Here is a 27,795-nt window from a genome sequence, read left to right as displayed (position 1 = left end):
AGGAGAAAAGAAGCTTGCCAGAAGGTTGTGCCAACGATTCTAACATTAACACTAGAATAAGCAGGATGTCAATGCATATAAAACAATAGAAGGCAATGGATGAAAAAAAGGTGGGAGAGGAAAGAAATATAATTTCAAATAGCAAAATATCATATTGCATCATTTATACAGCTTAGAAGTATGAGGCACCAACCCTGCTAGGAGAAAAGCAGTGGTTTCAGTAAGTTGTCTCCTTGTATGGCTGACACGAGGGCAGCCTCACAGCACATGTCTCAAGAGACGTGGATGACTTCAGATGAGCAATCCAGCAACTAGTTATCACACGTCGAAGTAATCCTTCTTGATTAGCAAGTGTTTTGCAAGAACTTCTCCAGAGAGTAGAGCTCTTCAGCTTTCCTCCTGAGCAGGGGCCAGGAGAGCTGAGACCCCTTACCACCCTCCCGGGATGTCTCTATCGGCAATCCCGGGTCCCGCAGTGTTTTCAAACTGCCGATCAATATATTCTGAATGGTGCTGCATTCGGTGTTCGGGGTGAGGTTGCACCATCCCATCAGACTACAACTTTCTCAGACAGATGAGTCACCACCCCGGTGATTATAACCAAGCGCTCGCACGGGCACACCAAGCAACACCAACGCAGAAGCGGAGGATGCAAACCAGGTCCGGAGCTCACCTCCCCGATGACGTGGCCGACGACCTGCGTGCAGGCTGACAGATTGCACGGATCGTAGCTGCGTGTGTGGGGAGGGGACTGACCTGTTCCCCTTGGTGCTATTCACACACAAGGCTGGGAAGTTGCGCCAGAGGTAGGGCGGCGTGAAAGTTTAGGAAGAACGTGACTTTCAGCTGGAATATTGTAAAGCACAGTAAGGCGTTTTAAAAATTGTTGTAAATATGGCATCTTCTCACTCGGCACATATGGTAATTCAGCGTGGTATTTGTTCACGTTACTGATCACAGTAATACGTAATTTACACTTTTCCATTCCGCTCAGAGGTGACACAGCTATGAAAAAGTTAGCAAGACACTAGTGGTTTTCCCACTCTGCCTTAACCCAGAAGTTGTACGGTTTTTACTAGACCAATGCAGTTAAACAGCTACAGTTGTAAGAGAGAAAATACATCTCAAATGGAGTAACCGTAGTAGCGAGAAGGGCAATGAGCTACACTTGAATTACTAATCTTATAAAACAATGATGTGGTTATACCCTAGTGCAGTTGTATCAGTAAAAAGGAATCACATGTCTATACAATGCTGCTGTACCAGTATAAAAGCTACGTGTGAAAACAGGCTGTCAGACATAAAATTTTTATCTTTTCATCTGTTGCAAAGATTTTTCTATTGTTAATGAATGTATTGATAGAAGTACACTGTCACTCATCACATCGCAAAAAATCTCAATTAGATTTGTTTGCTTATGAATTGGCTGGGTTTGCTTCTGATTTTCCAGGAAGCAACCCCCAAAATAGGCATATTAAAACATCCAGATACAAATACTGACTTCCTTGCTTAAATATAAAAAACTCTTCTCTGCCAACAGCACCGTTCAGTTCCCAATAAGAACTTTGCAAAGTCTTCCTTCAACAATTGCCTCCCAAAAATAGGAAGCACCAGGTTTTATTGATATTAAAGGAAGAAAATAATGTGAAACACTGTCATTGCATGCCCTGGTTGCCCAGTCACCACACATTTTAGTTAAGTGTTGTGTAGGCCAATATTCACTCTATCATTTCAACGAGCACAACCACCAAAAAAATCTGGAAGGTATTTTACTAATATTTTAATGTTATAATTTAATTTACATTTATGAAAATATTGCAGTCAAAGTTTAAAATCACTGAAGATTCTGTGTGTTTGAGACTATCATTCTCAAAATTTACATAGTAATGAGAAACCATCGACTTATTTACTCCCTTAATTACTTAGCTATCAAAATGTCAGAAATCTTGTGTATACAGGCACGTATGGATCGCTCTCCTATAAATCCTTGACTGCCCCCTCTCTTCTGTTTTTGCCTAGGGCTGCAAAAACTTGTTAAAGTAATTTCCGTTTATGATTAGAGGTGAGTGACCTTCCTTTGAGTAACATTTTTTAAAAGGAGATGTAGTTTTACAGGTCTGAAAGGTATTGAGAACTCCACACAACAGTAACACACACAAAAAATCCGAAACAGTGTAATATTTATTAAAATTTTCAAGTGCAGATGTGTTTTGAAAAGCATACTTCATTTTACATATTACTTGTCTCAAGAATGACTCTGAGAATGCTTTTGATTATATCAAACATACTTTCCAAATATTTTTTTTCTATTTTGGCCTTGTTTGGAAGTCAGTTATATTTTTAAAACTTCGTATTTTCAGTTCACACTTCTAGAAGTCACTTTGGGTTGCTGAAAGTGACCTCACTGACTTGACGCCAAAGCACATAATTTTTATCTAACCACAGCATAAAGTAGAAAAGCGTATGGGAAAAAGCACATAGTTGTCCAAACTAATACCTGAAGTATTAAAGCAAATGACAACCTTAGTAACCTGCCTTTAGCAGAAAAGGTTCTTATTTTTAAATATGGTGCAGTCTAAAGCAATATTCTTCCTCTCCCTCCAGATCATACCACCCCAGACATAAAAAGCCACTGTCCTGGTGGTTTACCTAGACAATGTAAAAAAATCTCTAGCTCTAGCTGTGTACACAGGCTAAAATGACTAACATTTACATAGCGTACCGCTTCCTTTTTCACTGCTAGCATTTCGGATCTGAGGAGCCTGCACTTCCCCATGAACAAACACCTGAAACAGCAACAAGCTTCGAAATGGATTTCATGTTCTCTGTTTGACCATAAATGTGACAAAAATCCAAGTGAAAAGAAATATTTGGGCTCCTAAATAATTTTGAAGGCTATAGTGTTACAATATAAAGTGTCTGACCTACAAAACCAGTTTCAGTGAGTGCATTTTAGCTTGGTTTCTCAGAATGAGCTAGGAGGCTAGGAAAAAAGTCATATATTCTCTAAAGATACAGGATTTCGACGGGTTGTATGTTTTTTAAAGCAAGTTCCGCAATTCACCTTCAAAGTCCAGGCCAAATTAGTAAATCCTTCCTGTTGTTTTCATGAGGGACTATGACAGCACTCAGTAATTTACTTCCTTCGTTACCAGCTAACGACGTTATTTCCCATCTCCTGATTTTCTAAGCCTCATTTTGCAAAGATTACGCTTCTTATAGATTGAACCCTTGTTTAACCAAGATTTGTTGCTTACTTATGCAAGTCTTTCTCGCTCAGATCCAACACTTTGACACTCAGTATTCTCTTAGAAGGAAACAGAGTCTCCTTATCTGGATCCCAGGCCAATGAGGTCCACATGGAGTCGAATCTTAAAGAATATACACATCTACTATATGGACAATACAAACTTTTCCCCAAACTTGCATTTAGCAGGAGAAGCCGTCGCAAGAAAGCCATAGATTTTTAAATCAAAAGAAGATTACTATAGGAAAATTATCCATAGGGCTCTGTGGGATTTATATGAACTTCAAATAAGCTTAGCCAAAATAAAAAGTACTTTTCGTAAGCTTGTTCTAAAGTATTTAACCAAGCAAAATGTGTTGATTTATTTGACACAGCTTCCAAATTTAAAAGACTTTGCATCTGTATTTTAAAATAATAGTTTAAAAAAATGGTTAAAAGAGATAATGTGGAGGGGTACCTCTTTCACAGAATCTATAAATCTCTGTGTGGGACTTTATTTATTGGAAATTCAACAGAAATTTCTTATTTAATCAGAATATCCTTTGGATGGAATTCACATCAGATATTTCATAACAGGAAACCAGAAGTTTGTGGGGTTTTTTTGTAGGGGTTCTAGTAAAACATTCATACAGTTTAGCCATAGGCATTTTCTCCCCCCCACCCCCCAATAGTTTCAGTGTCTTCCAACAATTTGATACATTTCTGAAATGCTTTTACAAATGGATAAACTGTCCTCCACCAGAAAGAACAGTAAACAAAGCTTTAGCCAAACTATTTATTGAAAACTGAAGACGCAAATAAGCGAGAGATTGTTTCTCATGGTTTAATTATAGGCACCATAATTAACTCTTTATTACACAGGTTTCCTAAAGGGCTTCCATAAAATATTATTTTCTTCCTCTAAATTAGAAAGATTATTATCTCTAACTTTAGAAAAAAATTGACAGATATGGAAAATATTTAAAACAGGTTTTGAAAAAAGTCACAAGCAGTACATCTCATGAATTGAGATTTTTGGCTCTGGTATAATTACAGTGCTTGAAACGCATACTTGAAGATGTGTAAATGTACTGTGATTTACTCAACCTCACACTGCATTCACGCAAACAGCACCCCTGTTAACGGTACTTAGAATAATAAGCCACACTGGTGCACTGAATCCTACAGCAAAGCCTTCAAGTATAGTAAATAAAACAAGAGTTCAGTAAGGTTTTGAGTGCAGATACTGCATAAGCTGATTTTTTTTTCTGTATTTACTGTAGAAATACATGGAGTTGCACAGAGGGACCTACATCAAATCCAAATACCAAAAAGGCTGAAAGGGAGAGAATGACCTTCTTTTTTGACCTCTTCAAAGACCAAGTAAAGGTTTGTTTGTCTTTCGACTCTTGGATAAATGATTATGCCATTCCTGTGTATCCACACGCAGGCAGCTTTAAGGAAACAAAACACATCCAAAGCTGCTAACTTTCTGCTGTTCATCTGCTGCAGAAATAAACTATGGCCAGAATTCTTGAACAAGGACAAAAAGAATTTATTTTAAAAAACCCTTAGTTCTCAGAACTTAAGCATCTATTTTCTGTGTTATTCAATTTTTTGTATCAAAAGCACCAAGCTGATAAATATTCACTGTTCCACTGTCAACAGTTCCAAAGACACCAACAAAGTTATCAATGTGAAGAAGTGCTAATCTCTTCCTGAAAAAAGAATTCTGAGTGGGCACCAGTTTACCCCGAGTGCACCGAACTGCTCAGACAATTGCTTTTGCCTCCATTGTACTTAACTACAGTTATCATTTTAAAGGTTCAACTTATTTCCTCTCTCTACCCCAAATTTTGTGTTCTTTCCTCCTGATTTTGTGGGAAAGTTCAGTTCACAGCCCTTTTTCATAATTTCAAATTTCTTTCGTTATGTACATCTAGGCACCTGAGCAAGACACACTAGAGAACGTTGCAGCCACACTTGTTATTAAACTGCCTATTTTTGTTTACTTACACAATTCCTTTTTTTCAATTACATGCTTTCACACATCGCTAAAATATTTATTTACATGCTACATGTTGAATAAAATTCTCCAGGTCAGCTAGGGAATCGTGAAGTGAATCATTCGTGTCTTGACTTCTGAGAAACTTTCGAAGGGTATCCAAAGCACTCAAAGCCTCATTTTTTGATGGTAAAGGCTGCTCAGCTCCCTGAAATCGGTCACCTTCATCCTCATCTTCATCACCAACACGTGTCCCAGCTTTATCTGCTGTTCTTTCTTTGGCACACATCCTTTCGTTATTTGTGGGCATTTCGTAAGTTACCAAGCCATCGTCTAGAGCTGCATATTCCTCCAAAGATAAACCTTCTGGAAACTCCACTCCAGCTGCCTGTGCATGTGCAATCAAATCAAAGTCACTTTCAACCTCTGTGTCATTACCATTTGCTTTGGTTTCTAATCTGAATCCTGCTTCATTGTAACTTTTTACAATAGTCTCTGGTGTCACTTCCCTCCAGCACAGGTACAACATCTCAACTGCATCAAGAAGAGTCAGCATAAACTCTTTATTGCCTTCTACACAGTCAACAAATCTCTTGATAAGACAGTGCCTGTATTTAACCTTCAGACTTCTGATAACTCCTTGTTTCGTAGCTGTACGTGAAGAATAGTCCGGAGGAGAGAACACTAATTTGACAGATTTCAGGTTCTTTACTTCTGTGTGAGCTGGGAGAGAATCAACGAGAATAACTACTCGTCGCTGCTGTGCTTGAAATCTGTCATCAAGTTTACGCACCCACTGTTCAAACACTTCTGAAGTCATCCACGCCATATCGTTTGCTTCATAATCCACAGGTAGCGACTTCACATCTTTAAAAGAGCACGGACTTTTGTTTTTTCCTATAACAAGCAAAGGAAGTTTCTCGGAGCCATCCATGTTTGTACCCACCACGACGGTTATTCTCTCTTTGCTTAGTGTACCTACAGAACAAGTTTCCCCTTTAAACGCAAATGTGTTATGTGGTAACATCTGATACAACAATCCAGTCTCCTGTATATAAAACACGTTTTTTGGCTGATAATCGTTTAAATAATAAGGAAGAACATTTTGGTACCAAAGAGTTGGGGCATCCACTCGGGTAGCAGCAGCTGCTTCTACAGGCTGAGCTCTGAAAACTAAACCGTACCTTGACTTGAACCGATCGAGCCAGCCATTACTGCATTTAAAATCACTATGTCCGAGCTTCTGGGCAAAATCATTGGCCTTGAGGCGCAGCATAGGACCGTTTACCGGCACATTCAAGCACTGAGCAATTCTGTACCATTTCATCAACGCCTCCTCCAGGTCGGCGTAAAAAGCAGTCCTTAGCCTTTTTCTTTTAGGATCAAATCGTAAAGATTCAAAGGCTTCCAAAACTTTCTCTTTATTCTTCATAATCGAAGACAAGGAGTTCTTCTTTATGCCATACTTGGCTGCGACGTCTGCCTTTTTCTTGCCACTCTCCACGGCACTGATGATGTCAATCTTCTCCTCAATAGATATGCTTTTTTTCCTCCTCACCGCGGGTTCGGGCAGAGGACTCCCCGAGGCCTCTGCCATGGCACCGACCACCGACTCCCCGGCGCGCACACCCACACGCGGGCGGGCACGCCGCGGCTCTGCCGCTTGCGGCTGCGGGCGCCTTCGACCGAGCCGGTTTTCGAGACCGCCTCTGATCTCAGGGGCATGGCACTTGGCAGAGGCCGGAGCAGCCTCCCGACTGCAGCCGGCAGACACACGCCAGCGCCGCGGAGCCGCTTAACTCCGCCAATGCCTCGGCCGGGGAGCAGCCGGCCCTGAGCAGCGGGCCCGGAAGGGCGCCTCAGGCCCGAACGAGGAAGACGGCCTGCCCGCACGCCCGTCGAGGGCCGGGCACGGCCGCCACCATCGCCGTGACCGGTGTAACCCCCCCCCCTTCGCCGCCCCCCCCCCGCCTCTGGGCGCGCCCCCCCCCCCCCCGACCCGGGCCGCGCTTCCAGAGGGCTCCGCCGGGCGGTAGTAAAAGACAAGCGGCGGCAGGAGCGGGCAGAGCGGCCCCGTCTCCGGTTGCTATGGCTACGGCTCGGCGGGGCAGCGACCATAGACACAGGCGCGCCGCCGCCGCCTAGAGAGACCGCTTCCCGCCGCACCTCCGCCGGCGAGGCCGCCGTCAGCCGCTTTTCCGGCCAAGCGTTTCCGGCTCCTGCTGGTACCGGAGAAGGAAGAAAATAAAGCTGGAGAGGGGGCACCGGCGCCGCCCCGCCCCGCTTCCTCCTTCCCCCCCTCCCTCCCTCCGCCCCGTCCTCCCTCCCCCCGCAGCACGACGCCCCCGGGGCCGCAGCAGCGCCGCCGGCAGGTGAGGGACGGGCCGGGACGGGGCAGGCCGTTGGGCCCCGGGGTCGGCTCGGGCCGGGCCGGGCCTGACCTACGTGTTGCACGGCGGGAGCGGCCTCCGCTTGCCCGGCCTCCCCGCCGGCCCGCGGGTGCGGGCAGCGGCCGGCTGGGCCTGCCGGCGGCGTGGGGGGAGCCCGCAGCCCCCAGCCCTCAGCGGGGCCCGGCTGGGGGCTGCCCCCGCCCGCGCTTCGTCCTGCCCGCCGGCCCAGGTGCGGGGCGGGTGCCCCTGCCGTCGGGATCGGGAGTGCGGTGCGGGTTGGGGGGTCTGCCCGTCTACCTGCGGGGTTCGCGGCGGGGTCCCCGCGCCGGCGGGTGGCGGGCACCCCGAGAGGGCGGGCAGAGCCTGAGCTTGGTCGAAGGTGGGTTTCACGAGAGAGAAGAGGAACCTGTTTGTTGGTGGAGGAAGAAAACTCTAGGTGTTGCATAAATCTCATGCCCCTGGGACTTATTTCGCACCCTGACAGTTACTGTTCTAAGTGTTCCAATTTGTGTTTTGCAGCTGGCTTACTATTCTTAAAACGTGGAAGCACTGTGGTGGTGTGTGACAAGCAGGTGTTGCATCTGGTATTGTTTACAAACTATAAGCAATTCTTCTGGTGTTGCTTGTAGCACATCTCTGATCTATCGTTTTTAGCTGAAACCCCCTCATAGCCTTTCATGTTGTGTCCCCTGAACTGGATGTAGTTTCAGCGTCCAACGTGTGCTTTTTATGCTTGGTGGAACTGGTAACAAGGAGTTAGCTCTTGCAGTCAGTGGCGCTGTTATCAAAGTGTTGATTCTATAGAAAAGATAGCAGAAGGGTTCTTTTGCAGGGCTGGAGAAGGATGTCATGTGATCAGTGCAACTCCAAAACTAAATGGCTGTCTGAATCATATAAATGTTTACGTATATATGCATGTACACACACAGTTAAAAAGTAAGGAGTAAGTAATCCAGAAGAACATTAGATTGGAAAAATCGGAAGCTGAGGCAGTATCTCGATCAGCTGCTGCTTTCTGTGTTGGTAGAAGTTGAAACCATAACAGGAGCCCATGCTGTAGCTAATCTGGAGACGAGCAGGGCGTTAAAGAACTTAGGGGCAGGTTGACCTAGAGTAGGGAGTGTGGAAGTTAGTGGCAGCCCTGTTCTCCAGTCCTTATCTCCATCATGTCTTGTAACTTGCAAGCATAATTAGATCTTGCAAGTGCAGCAGCCAGGGAATTCAAGAGCGTAAAGAGAAAACTATGGTGTGATTGCAGCAGAAAGTATTTAATACAGTTCTTCAAATTATTTTTAAAAAGCAATTGATCTTGATCTTGACAAGAACTAGTGATAGTGTTCTTAGTTAGAAATTTAAATTAAGAAAATATGTTTTACATACATTTTGTTTTCCACGAGCACTTGCATTTTCTGCCGTGTTACAAAAACTTTTATCACTTATCTATGCAGTGGACTAATAAGACAGCAATAAAAGTGTGTAATAAACTTTATGTGGACAGAAGATATCTTGCTTTTACCTTACTGGCAATCAATTTAAGAGAAAACTGAAGTGAAGCAGCCGGTGCATTCTGCTTGGAAAAGCAGATGTAATTGTTGAGAATCCCATGGCTCTTGTTTCTGACACCATAAGTCATTTACTTAAGTAATTACATTACTTAAGTAATGTAACTATGTTAAGAATAAACCCCTTATTCAAAATGGATTTATTGTTGATGACATTTAATTCATATTTGCGTGAATAAGCAAATAAGAATCTGCCTTTTTAATGAAAAGTCCATAAGTGTGCTCTTATAACCACTGATTATAATTGGTTAAATGTCTCTGAAGTCTTCATCCTAGAGGAAGCTTAGTATGTTGTTTATAAGTTTTTGCTTTGCTTTGCTTTTTACTTTGCCAGTTGAAGAAATGCTATATAAATCCCCAGGACTTAAAAATTGTGCAGTTTTATTTATGGTGAGCAGAACTTAAAATGACTGAGATTGTGATCTGATGTGCATTTGAGGTGGCTTTGCCATGGTGGGGAAGATTCTCAGTCTATTTTGTCTCTTCTGTTCTACTCTGGTGCCGTAGTTCTGTGGATTTGCAGAATTGGTCTAGTGGGAAAAAAAATGAAAATCCAGAGGGGCAGGGGTGATGAGGGCAGGGTTTCAGGCTTAAATTAATGTCAGAATATGGATCAGGCGTGTATTTCCAGGTAGAACGTCTCTGAGTTGCTGTAGTTGCAGCTGATGGTAACGAATGTCCTGGTACACTGAAGAGTCTCCTACTATGTTCTAAAGTTGTGGCTGCTTTAGTGAAAAAATAATCAATAATGCAGAATTCATACTGTACTGAAGATTAGCAAGCTCTTACAAAGAATGGCCCTTTGACACCTGTAAGAGAAAATCAGGAACTACTGAGATACAGAAGTCTATGTGCATTTCTGTAATGGAACCTTAAATATAAGTAATATATGTATGTAGATGCCATGTTGGCCACAATTTCACGTGCACATCTTAACTTCTGAATCTTTGTAAACATGTAGAAAGTTTTCATCCTTACATCCGGCATTTGATGTGTACATCCCCATTTTTTTGCTATAGAAGCAATTGTCAGGGAATTCTGTAGTTAAACTAGAATGTGCAGTTAAACTTTTTACAAAAGCCACCTTTAATCTACAGTTTTCCCCTTCTCGTGTTTTCCGGTTTGTCAGTGTGATCCTGCAGAGCTGTGTTGGAAGTGTTGATACTGCCTGCAGGAAAAGAATACTGTACAAAAAGTTGGGGGGGGGGGGGGGGAGGTTGTAACACAAATGGTGAATTAAATTTGGATTTTAAAAAAATGAATTCTTTGTCTTTACACAGTGTCGTCTACATGGGTTTGTGAGATGGTTCATGCCTCTAGATTAGGTTATTAAGAGTTCTTAAGGCTATCAAGAAAATGTTTTTGCTGCTTATAGCATTTAATAGTTTTAAACAGCGATACCGTGGTGTGTAAGTTTGTAATGTGAGGTACAAACATAACTCCAGGATCACTGATGTGGTGAAACTGAGGTACAGATTGTCTTAACCAAGACTGCGCTACAAGATGAATTTAGCTTCTTGTTTAACCATCAGAGCAAAGAAGTCACACTTATTCTTCTAGTCCATAATGGAAATTTTTTATCTACTCGGAAATAAGCTGTTAAACATGGAGGTTGTTTTCAACCGCAAGCAGAGTTTGGACAAGATTGTGTGGGAAAACAGCATCTCTGCTGTACGGTCTTTCATATTCAAAAGAATTAAAGAAAACTAAGAAAGTTATATAGAGTAGTTATACTTCTTTCTTAATTACTTCAAAAGGAATTTTGTATTGGTTGGAGAAAAATCCAACTTCATTCAGTGATAGCCCTGAATGAATTGTTTTACTGGAGGAAATGTCTTATTTTGTGTTCTGTTTTCCAAAGTAAAGTAGTAGGTTATCCAGTGTAATACGATCTAGATGATTCAGCTTCTCAGCCTTTGTGTCCTTATTTTATTTCCCTTGTCATGTGAGCTGCTTACCTTATTAATTATTTGCTTTAATTAAAATGTTTTATAGCTTAGGAAATTGAAATACAATATAAATATAAATAGTGATCTCTCTAACTTTTCTTAATCTGGTATGTGGCTGAACATCTATAAAATGGTGCAAGACTTAATGAACTGAAGTCATGTGTGATTATACTCAATACTGACAGACTCAGTTTAATTTTTAATGATTGGTTGTCTCCTCTCAAACAGCTGAGGGAATTGCAGTATAACCTGTAGTTACCAGCTATTTGAAATCAAATTTAGATACTTTTCTTATTTAAGCTGTATTAGGTTTCTAACTTACCTTTCATGATCACTATACTCACAGAGTTGATTGCTTTCACAGAGTGCTCAGTATTACCAACTTTCTTTGCCTTTGTACGTGAGGGGTTTTTTTTGTTTGTTTTTTTTTTGAGAATAAAACAGAAGGGATTCTGTTTCTAGTTAGGTATAACAGACTGAACAGCTTGCTAGGTCCCAGTGGTTTAGCATCAATATAAACTTGCAACATTTGGATAAATCTCATGTCTTAACAAAATTGTGATCTTTGCAATGGTAGGATACAGTCAGTGTATTGTTGCAGGTGATGGTAAAGATCAGCTGAAGAACCTTGTTTGACTTCCTGGGTTTTACGTTGCAAGCTTAGCCGTCTGTGCGGGGAAGGTTGCTTTGGCAGTGGAAGCTTATGCTAGACTGTATTCCTAGTCTTGGTTAGATTTTGGAGAGCTAAAGGCCTGGTCACCATCAAAAGAGGGAGGTTTCTCTTTGCTTTATCATAACTTGTAAAAGAAGTGTTTTCTGAAAGCCTACTTCGCTTCCTGTAAGGTGCAACATCCAGCTCCCTTCACATCAATTAATGCATGCCAAACCTATTTTATTTTCAGGTATGTCAGAACACAGCAATGAATCCACAGCACTTGATGAATCTCATCCAGCTGCAGAAGAGATCCAGTCTGACTCTGAGGTGATTGGGTGATAGTTATATTAGTGTAAAATCAACCAATCCCAGCAACAGTTTCAGACTGCCAAAAATTCTGATATACATAGCACAGTGAAATTAGTAGGGGGACATGAGTTCATGCACATTATCTTGAATGGGTGGGGTTGGTTTTGAGACACTATTAAGAACAATCCAATTAATTCATAAAAAAGCATTACTTCAACCAGTAGTCTATTGCTGTGCTGCGGTATTTGTTTTGTAAGTTGAATAGTTATAGGCGTGGTAGAGTCTGAAATGTTTTAAGTACTGCAGGAAGAAAGAGTTGGTATTTAAAAGGCAGCAATCTTTGTGTAACTTCATGATAACAAGGCATTCTATCTGCTGCTGGAGTGGTGAATCTTTTTTTTTTCTTTTTTTTTTTTTTCTTGGAAGCAAATACAGCTTGTACCTTCTTTGTGGAGAAATCTGTGACTTTTTAAAATTATGATCAAATTCCTAAGGTTCCCAATAATATTTAGCCAATCAGTTGTGTTTGGGAGGCTGTCTCAGAAACAAAGAGTAAATGTTTCCCTGACTGTTCTAGAATAAGAATGAAAAAAGGTGATGCTGACTTTATCACTATTAGAGTTTCGGTGCCAGTGAATTGTTTTTAAACTTTTTATAAAAACGGAATAGTGACTCCACAGATATTTAGCATCTCTCCAAACCTGGTATTTGTAAACAGATGTGTGACGAAGGTAGTCATTAAGTTACTAAAGGATGAATATTTTTTTTTCTAAATAAAATGTCCAGCTGAAACTTCATGATTTTCTGTAGTGCTTATGTCATTCATGCCTAATACATCAGTACAAATTTAGGAACTTCTTCAGATTTACTTCAGGCTATTCGTATATATGATAATCTTCTTCTGAGGATTCAGTTTCTTTATATACTTAGTTTAAATCAGCTGAGGGCTACACTTGCCAAAGGGATACTTAATTCAGCAATCATACTCATTGTTGCAACAGAAATACTGTTGTGGTTTGGTGGTTTAGTTTTCTCTCAGATCAGTAAACTTACCTTAATTGCGTGAGGTTGCAGGAGCATGCATCCAGAGGTAAAGAGAAATGGCAGCTGGTTTTGGCAGTAGCCTACAGTTAGAGTAAGTATTTTGAGACACTGCACTGCTGAAGTAAGCTGATGTTGTGGCTGAGAGCAGTCCTTCATTCTCAGTAGTTTCTTATTGCATTATTACACCCTCTGTTTCATAGGCACAAGTGTTGGAGCTGTGTGATGAACTGTTTTGGAGAACCGATTTGAGTGGAAAAATTACCCGTCCCCTTTTTGGGCATAGGTCACCTTCTTTTAACCTGCAGCATTTCCTCAATCTTGTTTGCTGTACAAATACTTTATTCTGGCCCAGGGAAGAGGTGGGGGAATGGGGAAGGCTGATGGGGGGGAAGAGTTAGGAGTAAAGGGCAGAAAAAAAGGCGAGGATTTGTTCTTGGCAGCAGTTCTAGCTTAGACTGTTGACTAAAATGCAGGCAGTGATTTCTTGTTATGGCTGAGCCAAATTAGCAGTTTATCCCACTTTCCTTTTTCAGCTGCTCATTTCATGTCTTTGGTGCTTGTCTGACCTCATTGCAAACTGATTCAACTCACTGAAACTGTGGAAAATGAATTCAGTGAAAAGGTCTATTGCCAGGCTAGTGAGTTGAGTGTGTTTACTGCACAGCCAGGTGAGTGGCTGGGAGATGGGACACTGTATGGCTCACGGTAGGGACTTGAAAAGCAGAGTGGTGAAACATCCTCCTTTCAGCAATGGAAAATGGTGGTTTAGTTCAGATGTAACATGAAACTCAAGTTAGCAAGTCATTTTTTTGCTTTCTCTGAATTTGATACATAGGTTTGACTCAAGTAGGAATGCCTAAAAAAATATGTGAATTGCTTCTAGGTTGTCTTAGATTTCAAAAGTTGTCCAGAGAAGCTGATGAATTTTTATCTAATACATGTATTTACTAGAGACACGTATGCATATGCATGAGCGTGTATATCTCTGAATAAATGCATAAACATATATCAGTGTACAATATTAGCAAAATTATTTGAGATTCTTGATGAAAAGCACCCCAACCAAGTATTTGTTTTGCCTTTAATTAAATTTGGAGATGCAGTTTTGTTTGTGATTGCTGCCAAATGAAGTGTATCCTCTGACGGTCCAGGAGTTCCCCTTGACACTGTTTTCTGACAATTTGCAGAAAGAAGAACAAGAATAGCTATGTTGGCCTATGCTGACGTTTCAGTATTGGGCAGGTAGCTGTGACAGGCCAAGCATTTTGAAAAATAACTCACTTTACTGTGTCAAGTAGAAGTATGGTTCCTAGCAGTCTTGGAGTTTAAGCAGATGTGAGATTTAGAGCAAGCTTAAGAAGCTCGAGCTATTGGACAGATTTCCTAAATTAAAATCTAAAATGGCAGGTAACTAGAACATTTTATCTAATGGTGTTGTATAGCAACTCCCTGTGAGGAGCAGGGACTTGGACTCGATCCTTATGGGTCCCTTCCAACCTGAGATATTCTGTTCTATGAAATGAAACAAATTACTGTTTTAAATGTATTCATAAAATAAACATAGACCTTTTGGTGTGCTTCAGTGTTTTCATTTACTTAAAGGCTATGAGTTTAGAGTTTGTTCTGTTGTATGAAGAATGACCCAAAACTGTGTTCTAGTTGTGGGTGAAGACTGGACTATATGGAGAATTTGGTATGCTAGGCCAATGTGAATATATGGCATGTGAGCTATTCCTTCCTAGTACTGAAAGAAGGCACTTACTGGGTACTAAATGAGAGGGATCGATGGGGTAAGTTAGTGTGTTATAAAGTCACTTTTTCTTGAATTCATAGCACGCTGACTTTTTCTTAAATGATTTGAAATCTGTTCTTTGTGTATTTAGAATTTTTTTCAAAAGGTGTGCCTAAATGTTTAGCTTCTCCTCTTAGGGAAGTGTTTCATAAAGCACTATTTTTGAAAGAGTAGCTTTCAATTCAGTTTTGTTAAGTTAGTTGTAGAGAAAGTCTTGATCCTCAAAAGGGGAAGATGTATCGCCTCAGATAGTATTTTAGGGTGTAGTTCATATGTATGGTTCTTGGAGTGGCTTGTCCTTGGCCTTTTTCGTTCTCTTCACCATATGGGTAAAGGGCAGCATTACTCAGAACTCAATGGACTTTTGGTGGTGTTTTATGCTGCTAATTGAAGAAGCTTAGTACACTTTCAGAAATGTAAATGGGATTTTGTAGATACCAAATAAAGTTTGAGTAGTGAACTCTGCTTCAAAAGACCAACAGAGATGAAGTCTCAGTAATTTACAGTCTTTGGAAGAAGTTACAGTAACATAGCTTTGAAAGCGATCAGGAGTTAGAGGAGCATGTTTATTGGAGCGCACAGACAGTGACTAGTTAGACTAAAAGCTTGGGAGGCCTCAAAGCTTACTAAGGAAATCAAGCTTACTAATGTAAATGAAGTGGTGAGAAGTGATAGTGGGGGAAATATTGGCAATGGGGTATGACAGAGGATGTTGCTGATTAAGAATGGTGCAGGTGATCCTGAGTAAGTACCAATAAAATCTTTGTGTTATATGGATATCCTGTAAAAGCTCCACGTGTGGTTGGAGAAGCTGCTGGCTCTTCAGCCTGATCTCAGACTGGGCCTCTTCCTGACCCTTTGACTGAAAAGAGCTGGTTCAGTTTGATGATCTAGGAACTTTAAGCGAAGAAAGCACCTATTCTTAAGTACGCCTTGATGGTGTACCAGGTCTTGCCAGTCTTGCACAGGTGCACGGACTGGTTTGAAGACTTCAGACAACTTTTATATAAGTAATTGAACAAACACTGCTTTGGTTGTGTGTTGATTTTTTTCTACTGTTGACGCTTTAGTTGACTAATGAAGCTGTCTTGCAGAGTTAGGGGTAGTTTTTTTGAGAGGGCCGAAATTTTCAGTTTCTCTTAGTTTTGGGGAGTGTTAGGGTGCCATTCCCTCTTCAGGTGCTTGTAAATGGTGTGTATTTCTTCTGGGAATGTCTCTTCTAGGTTATACCTTAGGTCACTCTTGAAAGCCGTGGTTTCACAGCTGCTGCTACTGTTCACAATGCAGCTGTGTTTTGAAACTAACTTTGATTCTTGAATTGCATTGGTGCTTTTAAGTTCTTGTTTCTGCATTTCACTTCAGATTTACCGCTGACTGAATGACAGTTGCATACCAACAGTTTAGTCAGAAGGTGGCACTATATTATGAGAAAATAAGAAGCAAGTTAAACTATTTTACAGTTTGGAATCAGTACTTTTCTTTTTGTAACACATGATTAAACTCATTTTACTTCTCTAATATTTCTTGCTTACCAGTAGCTAGTACAATTTTTTTTTTAGCCAGCTCACCTTTTTTATAGTTTGAGGTACATAAACTACTCTTACGGTTCGAGTGTGTGTAGAAAATATTTGTCTGGTCCCACATGTCTCATTTGTCTGACACGCCCCTACCCCCCACATCAATGGGTTAAATTTTAGTGTTTCATTTCTCTTAGATCTTGAAGCTTTAAATTACTTCTGTCTGACCTGTGCTAGCATATTAATGTGATTTTGGTATGTGATTAAATGAATGTATACAGACCTAGTATATCAGAATATTACCAATAGGAGTTTGAAATAAAATCAACTGTTATGAAACCTATACATCAAATATTTTCATATAGATCACTCATTAGAAATTGAAGACAAATGCTAACTTGTTTGTCCTTATACTATAGGAAGGTGCAATGGCTCAAGAGTCTCCGAAAAATTCAGCAGCAGAAATTCCTGTGACTAGCAACGGACAGCTGGAAGATTCTCACGAGCACAGCTTTAACAGGGTAAGAATTTTCTTTGCTGTCTAATAAGGTCCCATTATCAGAAATGCTAGAGTTACAATGCAATGCATAGCAGACTTCACTTGAAGGTTTTCTAGAGCTTTAATGGAAAAACTCCTTTGAAGCTCATAAATTATTATTTGACATAATGTGATTGCACATTGCAATAACCTTTTTTGTATAAAAGGCATGTTAGTAGTGGCAAATATTTCTGAACGTGAAATAGTGTAAAGAATTGGGTGCTCTGTAATGCGCAGTCAAGTGCATATGCTTCTACATTCTTGTCTCTGATCCTTGAGGATACTGATTTTTTAATCCGACAATTTTATTCATAAAACAGGACAGCAAGCACTTTTAAAATATGAGACTTAACAGGTCCTGTAAATTCAGGCTAACAAATCCTAAATCTTTTATGAAAAAGTATCAAATTGTTCGAGGCAAGCTACTTCTAAGGGGTATTAAGTTTAGAAGCAACATGCCTAAAAGTAAAGAAAGATAGTCAAGTTCTGATTTGAAGTTGTAAAAAGGAGAGAAGTAACTTTTCTTGTGCTGAAAACGAAAAATTACTACTGTATTGCTATATGCTATATAGATGAGATGTATCAGAATCCACCTTATTTGTTGTATGTTGAAAAAAAGTTATACTTCCATGATCATCTGTATGCAATTTTGAGTTCTTTCCCTTAACCTCGATATATTTTACTATCAGTTCTTGTGTTAGGCTGTCCAGCAGAGGGTGCTATGGTATAGTTTATGTAATTTGGGGTTGGTTTTCTTTTTATTTTGCTTTTCAGTTGGAAATATGAGGTCTAGTTAATTATCCACATTTATTAGATATCTGTTGAGACTTAGATTTTAAGGAAATCTCGAAGCTTTAACACTCCCATGCTGACTTGCAGTGCAGGATTATTTCTAAAAGAAATACTGAGCAGAACTTCAACATTTTATTCTGTCCTGCTAAAATGCTGATTAGAGGGGGGAGCCTTCATAAGTTTAAAAACAAATTATATATACATCCTGAATATTGGTAAAATAAGCATCTGCCTAATTTTGTCTGCTGGTTTTAGCTTTAATGGAAAAACTCCTTCAAAGTTGATAAATTACTGTTAAAGTTGACTAAAAAAAACGAAGCAGATACTGCATCTTGCAATAACTTTTTTATATGAAAGGTATGTTAGTAGTGGCAAATCTTTTCTGACTGTTAAATAGTGTAAAGTATTGGGTGCTCTGTAATGCACAATCAAGTGTATACTTTTCTAATTATTGATTCTAAGCCTTGAGGATACTGATTTTTAGTCCAGCAATTTTATTCATAAAATGGGAAAACAAGCATTTAAATATATATTAAAAGTATAATTTTAAACATGTATTTATTATATTATCATTATAAATCAAAATGTTAAATAAATATGTAAAAATATGTATTTAAAAAATAAAATAGATCCTGAAAACAACATCTGAGACCATTTGACTATGATTGCAGGGTAGCTGTATAGTAAGCATGGCTGTAAAAAAAAAAAGCATAAAACTTCATGAGATGGAAATGCATCCATATTAGAGCTCTTATTAAAAAAATACTGCACTTATTACTGGGCATTTTTTCTACTTCTGCTGAATGGGCCATGGTTTTTTTTTTATGAATAGCACTGCAATGAGGGAAGGCTTATGTTTCTTAAGATTTGTTATTCAACTTAGATCTACCAGTAACATAATGTAAAAATTAGGACGATGTTTAATGAAATAAAGTTAAAACTAAATTTTGATAAAGATGTACCTATGTTTAGGGGGGGCAACAAAAATACACCTTTAAGTGGTGATGAATTTGGGTTCACCTGGAAGTAGAGAAGCAGATTTACTATTTTTAAGCCTGATGACCTTGATGCTGCTGTGACATGACTGCTAAGTTATCTTTTCCTTACATAGTAATTGCTTCTTCAGTGTAGTGCATCCAGTATTTAACGGAACTTGCACTGTTGTTGACTGGGTCAGAGCCCTTGTTCAGTCAAAATATAATCACCATTTTCAATGGAAAGTTCCAATCTTAAGGTAGTTTTTTTTCCTATGGCCACATATAAAAGCTCAAGTAGGTTTTTCTTGTCATGTTAATTATTTTGCTGGCTTGGAGTCAACTATATTTCGAAACTTCCATAAAAATGGGTCAGATATTTGGTTGAGTTGCAGAAAATTTATACTATGCGCACATAGTTGAGTTTGCTGCTGTAATTATTTTCACAATGCTTATTCTGAGATCAATGAAGTGTGCTTCAACTATTTTTTTGAACTCTTGTACAAGTTAACACCCGCATGTGTGACCTAAACTCAGAATATGTGATAATCAGGGCTTCTTATAAACAAAACAAAGAAAACAAACTCCTTGGAGTTAACATCTAGGTCTGTTTACTAATCTGTTAGTCTGAAATTCTAATATTTAGCTTCTATTCATCTTGTTTCATGTTTGTTATTTCTAATACTTAATGCTACACTTTCTCTTTTTTTCCTTGCCAGGTAATTTTTTGTTTTAACCTAAAGCAATATGCATTGCACCACAAAATTTCTGTGCCAAGTTTTCAGGGGTCTTTTTTCCTATCGACTTACGGAAATGACAAGCCAAGTACTGATTTTTAGGAGGTTGCTTAGGAAAGGGGCAAGAAACCATTACCACTTGAAGTTGCACTGTTACCACAGTGCTCAGTAAGAGTATATGACCACAGTAGAGTTTAGAGGACTCAAACTCCAATATATTGATTTCAATTACGCCTTCTTGGGAAGCTGGGAAACGAGGTTATTTTAGTTTCTTCTTTTCTTATTGTTATGATCAGGGAGCTGTTCATCTAGATGTTGTACAATTCAGATGTAAAAAATAAAACATCATTTATCCTGTATTTTTTTTATTTGGTCTTCTACAACCTTTTCTTCAGGGTTCTTTAATTACAAAATGAAGCTTTCCTCTAGACTTGCATTCTATTTAGTGCTTCCATCAGACCTCATCCATAAGCTGCTCAGGCATGAAAATGCGTGTTTACTGTCCTCCAAATGCAGTATTTGTATGTACTCAAGCATGAGAAGTATTTCACTTTGCAAGGCAAGGTAGTGCAAATGTATTTACCTGGAAGTGGCAAAGTGGGGTTGCTCCTTCTTTGAAGAAAAATGCCATTAGTTTTGCAGAACATCAGACAGCATAGATTGCCATAACGTCATTTCAGAAGGAAGCATATTAGTTCCAGTCTTGTGGGAATGTGATATAGCACTACTTGATGCATCTTCTTTGTTCCTTATGTTTAAGAAAAAGAATCAAAAGCATATTTTATAAGGTGACTTAAATAAGTGTTTGCCTAACTACAAAGTCTCATTCAGAAATATGCTGCTACATTCTAATTCTGTCTTGTTTGTAATAATAAGAGATGCCTGTGGAATTCTGACAAGTTTTGTCCTGCCCGTATGATGGATGGAAACTTTTTTCAACTAAAAAAGGCTGTAGCTTCAGTCGTCATTGGATGAAATGTCTAATGTCCTTTCATTACGAAAAAGCTTGACCCAGTGCTTTTCAGCTCTCCAAGCTCTGTTGGAACTCGCTTAAGCTTTAAACGCTTGGTGTATAGAACCGTTTAGCCAATGTTGGGATGTTTGTTAGTCTGTTTTAATAACAGAGGACTTCAGCATTTCCTAATCAAACATGTTTTTCTTACTACTTTGTACAAGAAAACTCAACATACAAGAAAGTCTTGCTGGTTTATTTTCTGCACTGGTTTATCTCACTTATCCCCGACTCCTGGAACACAGTTTTCCTCCCATGCTATTATAATTATGTGATTAGAACAGTGGTGTTTTATTGTCACTGAAGGGATTGGGAGCTGAGGACTGTGGTAAGGAGTGAGGAAGTATATTATTCCTAATTCAGTAACATGCCATATAGTGTGAAAGCTGCATAGAAATAAATTAAATTAATCAAAACTGTTTGGTCTGCCTGTAAAGGTATTCAGGCAGCTGTAAGCTATTTGTTATGTTTAAACTATTCTACAAAGTCTATATGAAGTTATTATCAGTCTGAGTCTCTGAAATTGTTGTTCCAATTGTTTCCTTTCATTTTCAGTGTAGACTCTCTTCTCCTGGCTCTTTTTTTATTCTTATGGGGGCAAAACCATTATTAAATGTGTATGTAATACCAGTAATAAACTTTAGGCTGCAAAAGATAAATTAACTTTGTTGTGAGTCTTCAATTTATCTTATTAAAATTAGGAAGTAAGTTCTGGGATCTGATGATTCTGAGTGCATGTGTTCAGCATCTTGTTCTGTAATTCCATTGCCAGGCTGCACAAATAGATAACGTCAATTCTTTTTTGTCTTTTGCCTTCTGAAAAAAATGCCAGCCTTGTCACTCACATTCTACCTGAAAGATCCAAGTTAATCTCTTAGGTTTTGCTATGTTGACTGGCATAGTTAGATTTTACTTTGGGCAATTACATTTTAATTAATGTAGACTGATTTAAAATACAGTTCTATGTGTCAGTTCTAGAAGACTGGTTTTAGGAGATGGAACAAAAAAGACCAGTCTTTCTTTTTGTTGCCAAGTGGTCTGCTTCATACAGTCTTAAAAACAAAAAATATCAATGTTAATGATGAGAGTAGAAGGGAAACTAATTTAAAACTGGATTGTAGTATGATATTAAGTAAGTCAAAAGGGATGTAGTAGAAGAAAGGGTCTTCTGAGTGAAGAGCAATGTATTGGAGAATAGAAGAAATATGTCAGTCCATGTTGTTTGCCACTTCAGCATCAATTAAAGCCTTCAGCTCTCCTCCCATTTATTTTTATGCCTGAATTTATATTGATGTGAGGATCTAGTGGCTTAATTAATGGAAGATAGGAGCTGAGTGATATAATAGGGCAAAGAGAAGAAGAAAATGCTGAATATGTACAAGGAGCTCCACTTGCACATGAATTAGGATAAGAAGCTAAAGTTCAGAGCCAATTATCTTACTGGATAGATGTTATGTCTATCTACATTATGTTTTATTTCATGGGACTTGTAGTCTTTAAAACTTTAAACTGTGAACTTTACAGTAAGATGTGTTGCAAATTTTTCCTGAAGGTTACTTGAGTAGTTTTATTTAAAATGTCATCCATCATTAAAAAATAAACGAGCATATGATTGTTCCCAGTTTAGTCACTCCACTTTTAATGGACTCCCTGACCTAGCTAGTGATATGCGGTTTTTAAAATACCTTTATTCAAGATAGTAAAGGCAAGTAAAACCATATCTGTTAAACTTACTCTTGGTACTAAGCAAAAGGTAATGCTTAGTCATGCATTAATAATGGATTGACATAACTAAGAAATTAATACAATTAATACTTGCTTCTGAGTTTCTACTAAGCTGCTGCAGAGTGACTGTGCTTCTAAGTTTCTTAGTACGTTTCTCCTGAGCGCCTTTCTCCTGAGTGTGTTTTGACCGAGTTTCTACTAAGTTTGTACTAAGTATGTTTCAACTGAGTCCCTGTTAAGTTTCGAAGTATGTTTTGACTGAGTTTCTCCGGAGCGCATTTGTCCTGAGTATTTGTATTGTGTTTCTACTAAGTTAGTTTTGACTAGGTTTGTTTCTGACTAGGTTGGTTTGTACTGGTGGAGAAACAATACAGTTCTGGTATCTTTCCCCTCTTCGTTTTAGATCATTATGGATAGCATGGATGGGAAGTAACTTTTTGGAGGTAGTCTTGTAATTCAGGCAGCTTTCCTTCATGAACATGCATTCTGAGCACCTTCTTTGCTGTGTCTACTGTCTTAACAGGATTGATATATCAAAAATACATATTGGTTCATCTGGATGATCTGTATAATAACCTGATGAATATTGCTGTTAGAGTTGTATTTTAGTAAGGTTAGTCTCATTTACACATTTAGTTTAATATGGTGATTTGAACAAATTAAAATGGGATTTTAACAAAGGGTTAAAGTGCTTTAAATGCTCTATTCAATACAGGTTTGCACTGTCTTGACTAGATCTAATTAAGCTAGTGCAGCTGTTCTGCGTACCTATATTTCATGCTTTTGCTTCTTTGAGCCTTTAGCATGCTAAATGGCTGAGGGTGGGGTAGGTAATCCAACCTTTTAACAACTGGGAATCTTCTGAGTTGTAGACATTTTAGACCTCTAGCTCTGGGTCTCAGTGAAGTTACAATATTAAAATACTTCTGCTAGATGATAATTGCATAAACATGCAATAGTTTTCAGCCTCATGCAATTGAAAATTATGAATGAAGCATCTTCTTTCTTTTTTTTTTTTTTGTGATGGTGATCCCTTAACAGATTTGTAGTTTTGAAATACACCAACAAATTTTGATGAATTCTAAAGACTTGATTTCCCTTTTATGAAGAAGGGGGGAAATCACTTACGAGTTTGAGAGCAGATCTTCTGATAATCAAAATCTTCCTCTTAGCTAGAAGAGCAATACATAGCAGGCTATTTACCTAGCCTTCTTACCACTCTAAAATCTCCTTAAGTACTGTCATATCTTCTCTTAAATGTGGGGTTTTATGCACAATCTTTTCTTAGTCTAAGGCTGTTTGTAAATCATCCTTCTTTGTAAATTATTGAAGGGATAAATTGCTTTGTCAGAATGATTACAGATTTTTGGGTAGCTTTTTTTTTTTATCTACACTTGTGTAAAAAAAAAAAAAAGGCAAGCAAAATCAGTTGCAAGAATGGCATGTTAAAAATTGAAGTTTACATGCAGAAGTGTGTCTCCACTGAACAGTAACTTGCATGTTTATAAACAAAAAAAGTAGTGTTTTGATGATCACTGACTTTTTTATGACAATTCTGGTCATGTATAAATGGACAAATGGTGAATATCTTAAATTCATATGCAAGGATAACTTTCTTCAGCAGGGTATATTTCAATTAGTTAATTAGGTGTTTAAACACAGCTTTGAATGCAGTTCTTTACAGTGAACTTTGCCTTTTTGCTAATGAAAAAAGTGTAGATCTCTTCAAACAAATATGTGTTTGTGTACCTATACATACATATGTATATATTTATGGAAAAAAACCTGATATGTATATATACACAATTGTAGATCTTAGTAATTTTCATGATCCAAATATCAGGTTTTTATTTAAGAGAAGGATGTGTTGTAATATGCTGATTTATTTAACTCTGTAGTTTGTTCAGCCTATGTTTAGCTTCAAATTAGAATTAAGTTGAATGTACAGAAGTAGTACAATTGCTTAAATTTATATCGAAACTTTTGTCTTTACAAAGCAGATGTTCTGCATTTTAACCTTAAATACAGATGATTGCTTAGATTCCTATTGCGAACATGCTTAAGCAGGTTAGCTGTCTACATTTGTTTGGCTACAGATTTAGGTATTTCTGAAAACTATGCAATGTGCCAAGGTGCCTTCAGGAAAATAAAAAAAAGCCATGTCCTTTTTGTTATATCAGTGCATCTTCTCCTCTGCAGTCTGGTTATCCCTTTTCAAGTCTGTCTGCTTTTTCAGCTTCTATTGACTTACTACATTTTTAGTTAAATGGACTCTGTTAGCTAACCTAAGTTGAAGCAAAGGCTTTGCAGCATACCACCAACTGCAAGTACTTAAATGGAAGCACCAGTGTTAAGTCAGTTGTGAAGACTGGAAACAGTATGTATCCAATGTTGTTATATGCTTAATTTGTGAAATCAGGTTCTGCATGTGACTACTATTTGTTGTTCATGCTGTTTATTTTTCCTTTTTCTTTTTTGTATAATGCTACAGATACACAAATATAGCATAATCTACTGTTAAGTAGCCAGTTCATGTGAGTGAAAGTATGGCTATAGGAATTGGTTACTCTGATTGCAGTAACATCCTGGGTTTTCAATATCAACAAGATTTCTGTTCTGCTGGAATTCATATGTTTGTAGCTCTTCCTTTTTTCCTCCTCCCAGGAGTTTGTCTTAAACTGAAGGCAACTAACTAAATCTGTGGGGATGTGATTCAAAGCCAGTTCTTGACAGTCTGAGCCTCTAGGCAGTATCATTCTTATGTACTAGCTTGCTTCTGGTTTGTGGATCGAGTGACTACAGTAATACGTCAAACATAGATTGGATTTTAAAGGTTGTGTTTTCTTTGTAATTAGAAGCATTGCGTATATCATAAATAGTTACTGCACATGTCCAGACACTGACATCTTAAAGCTATGTATAGTTTTTCTCTGCAAATTTCACTATTGCTCCTCTATACTTTTTCATCTTTTTTGCCTTTGTATGGAAGCAAAGGGGATGCAAAAGAGTACCTGACTCCAGAAACTTCCAGTTTTCCAATTTCTTGATGCTTAAGTTTTTGTAAGTGTATTTTACCTTTTTGCTTTCGCTTCCAGAGTAGCTTTTCACCCACTTCTTATTTTTACAAATTAGTAGTTTTAAATTGCTTTGAATACCTGAACTTTTTTTAAAGCCCTAAGTATATTCCATAACACCAGAGGCTTAAACTTCAATCAGATGGCTGGAAATATAGTCCCGGAAACCTTTAGGAGCTATTTGTAGAGGTGGGTAAGATAGCAAAAATGGGCAGTAGGATGGTATGTGAATTGATATGTGAATTCATAGCTCAGTTATAGGCCTGCATTGGGCTTTTGTGAAAACTTCAGTTGCATTGAAGTTGGTTGTAGTAGTTAACCTAGCTCTCAAAAGTTAAACAAGGTGATCTCAGGCAATTTTAAATCAATGAGTTTCAAAAGCAAACAGAAGTAAATTGCAACTTTGTGCTGTGAGCACTTGTGATGATGTAGAGTAGGTGCTCAGAAGGAAGCTGTTGAAGTGATGCCTTTCTGGATGTTTCTCCCATGTCAAATATTGAAGAGATTTCATGTGCTGTTTGTAGAAATTAAGTAAGGATGCTGTGAATTTTAAAGCTATTTCTTGCTTAGAGTAAAGTAATTTTTTTTTATCTTTAACATTATGACAGTTGCTTCCACATTTTTGGTTTGTAAAATGTTGTCTGCTCTTAGTCTTAGATCATTCTGTACCCCTGTTGGTTTTTAACTGGAAACATTATTAAACTGATATGGCTGTTTGGACCAGCTTCAGACCACATAACATGATGTTGCGGGCCACGTTTTTGGTAACTGCTGCTCTAAGAGATGGCATTCTAGTTCTTCATCAATATAAAAGAAAATTCTAGAATAAATACACAGGCTATACTTAACAGTGTTTCTCATTCATTTATTTGTGCATTGCAGTAGAATGCTGTGACACCAGTGAAGACATCCCAGGCTAAAGGCAGAATTGCCTGTCTGAGAGCTGCTGAAATTGCATTATAATACTTCTGAGTCACTTTTATCTTTTTTTAAACATTAACTTTCCATTTTTATTAAAATATTTCCAAGGACTTGAAACACTCATTACCAGTTGGACTTGGACTTTCTGAAACCAAAATAACATCTCATGGCTTTGACAGCACCAAAGAGGGAGTCGTTGAGGCAGGACCATTTCCAGGTAAAGGTAACTGCTTTTTTTGTCTTTACTTCTCAATTTAAAATCTTAAGGCATATTTTCATATGGTCAGGTATACAATGTTCTGTAGCTGCTTTGAGCATTTTGGTGTAAATGTACACATTGAGATATGCATTACTGACAACCTGTTTATCTTCTCTGGTAGCTGTGTTGTTAAAATAGAGAGAATATGGTACACTTGTAGTATCTGTCAAGGGACTAGTGGAAGCGACTTAGTGTTAAATTGGTCTGTGTTTACAGAAAGGGAAGTCCTTGAGCACCTTGAAATGGTGTCAGACTGAAGAATTTTACTATTACATTTCATTGAAGCTTTCTTTAAATGTTGTAGGTACTGTTCTGATTTGAAACATAACTGAAGAGTTACTTATTTCTTGATACACAGCTCACTTATCTGGAGCAGATTAATGAGTGGAGTTCTTTGTTGTCCCTGAGACTTGTCTCTCCTTTTTTTGTTATAGTGCCTATATTACTTTAATGTATTTGGGTCTCTTTTTCTAGGTACTACGTAATGAAAAAATGTCTGTTCTCATATTTTCTTAGCACAAAGTTGCGGTTGTTTATACCAGAAGGATTTTAGTTAATATTTAATTCACTATGCAAGTATTAATGTATGTTTTAGAGAATCTAAGCTAGTATTAAACAATGAGAAGTATAAAGTGATAAACAAGCCAGTAATGTCAGTGTTTCCCATCTGTCTAAAAACAAGAGTGCCACGATATAGTATGTGAAAGTGATATTTTAATGAATTGTGTAGCTTCTACAATTTCTGAATTTGAAAGGTTTGAAATGATCTCAAATGAGCAGCTGTGAAAATAAGTCTCTTTGTAGTCATAGATTTAATTTACATTTTGCTTCATTTCCTGTTTGGTAAAATTCTGTGCTTATGAAAACAGTGATTTACATGCTGTACTTTACATATATTATGAAGTGAATGCTGTGGTTTCTTTAAGTCTTTGAAATTAGCAAAATATCTAGCTAAAAACTGGCCAGATGGCAAACTGCTCACCATTCTTGCCTTTTTGTATTCTATTAGCAGGATAACTGTAGCAGCTGTTAAGTGCATTAACCTGTAAGGGAAAAAGTGTCTAAAATGTGTTTCAAGCTACATTAATATGTTTGAAATCCAAATGTTCTGTAGAAAGTTATGTACACAAATGATGAGTTTTGGACATGTCATTTTTAACACTTTAGATACCACAGTTTTCCTCCAAGAATGTTTTCTTCAGATTTTTCCTAATGCTCTAACCAAATCAGAGGGAGAGAGAAGTGGTAGAAATTAAGGCTTCTTATGAAACTATGGACAAAAGTAGAATGATTGTCCTGTTTCTAGAAATTCTA

General features: G+C 38.3%; 2 protein-coding genes across 13 annotated transcripts in view; one reads left to right on the top strand and one right to left on the bottom strand.

Moving 5' to 3' along the window:
* Positions 1-4,008: 4,008 nt before the first annotated feature.
* On the bottom strand, positions 4,009-7,155 carry TIGD4 (tigger transposable element derived 4). The gene has a single exon (XM_030009205.2). It carries the CDS (start codon positions 6,826-6,828, stop codon positions 5,290-5,292), a length of 1,539 nt encoding a protein of 512 aa, XP_029865065.1. The 5' UTR covers positions 6,829-7,155; the 3' UTR covers positions 4,009-5,289.
* A 325-nt stretch (positions 7,156-7,480) lies between these two features.
* Positions 7,481-27,795, top strand: part of ARFIP1 (ADP ribosylation factor interacting protein 1) — a 45,313-nt gene continuing 24,998 nt past the window's right edge. For 3 of the 12 annotated variants that reach the window (XM_030009299.1, XM_030009263.1, XM_030009235.1), the window contains exons 1-4: positions 7,494-7,603; positions 12,035-12,114; positions 16,869-16,970; positions 26,331-26,439. In XM_030009299.1, the coding sequence (XP_029865159.1) occupies positions 12,037-12,114; positions 16,869-16,970; positions 26,331-26,439 (289 nt within the window). In that variant the 5' untranslated portion in view covers positions 7,494-7,603; positions 12,035-12,036. Of the gene's footprint in view, positions 7,604-8,190; positions 8,206-12,034; positions 12,115-13,786; positions 13,809-14,910; positions 14,931-16,866; positions 16,971-26,330; positions 26,446-27,795 lie in introns of those variants that run through there. The other 9 variants (XM_030009291.1, XM_030009254.1, XM_030009220.1 and 6 more) reach the window with 7 other exon arrangements.

Source organism: Aquila chrysaetos, chromosome 1, assembly GCF_900496995.4.
Source record: "Aquila chrysaetos chrysaetos chromosome 1, bAquChr1.4, whole genome shotgun sequence".
Taxonomy (NCBI): domain Eukaryota; kingdom Metazoa; phylum Chordata; class Aves; order Accipitriformes; family Accipitridae; genus Aquila; species Aquila chrysaetos.
Note: the sequence above shows the minus strand (reverse complement) of the source record. Positions and strands in the feature narration are given on the sequence as shown.

Excerpts from the sequence above, each read along its gene's own strand:
- TIGD4 (XM_030009205.2), bottom strand. The coding sequence starts at position 6,828 with ATGGCAGAGGCCTCGGGGAGTCCTCTGCCCGAACCCGCGGTGAGGAGG.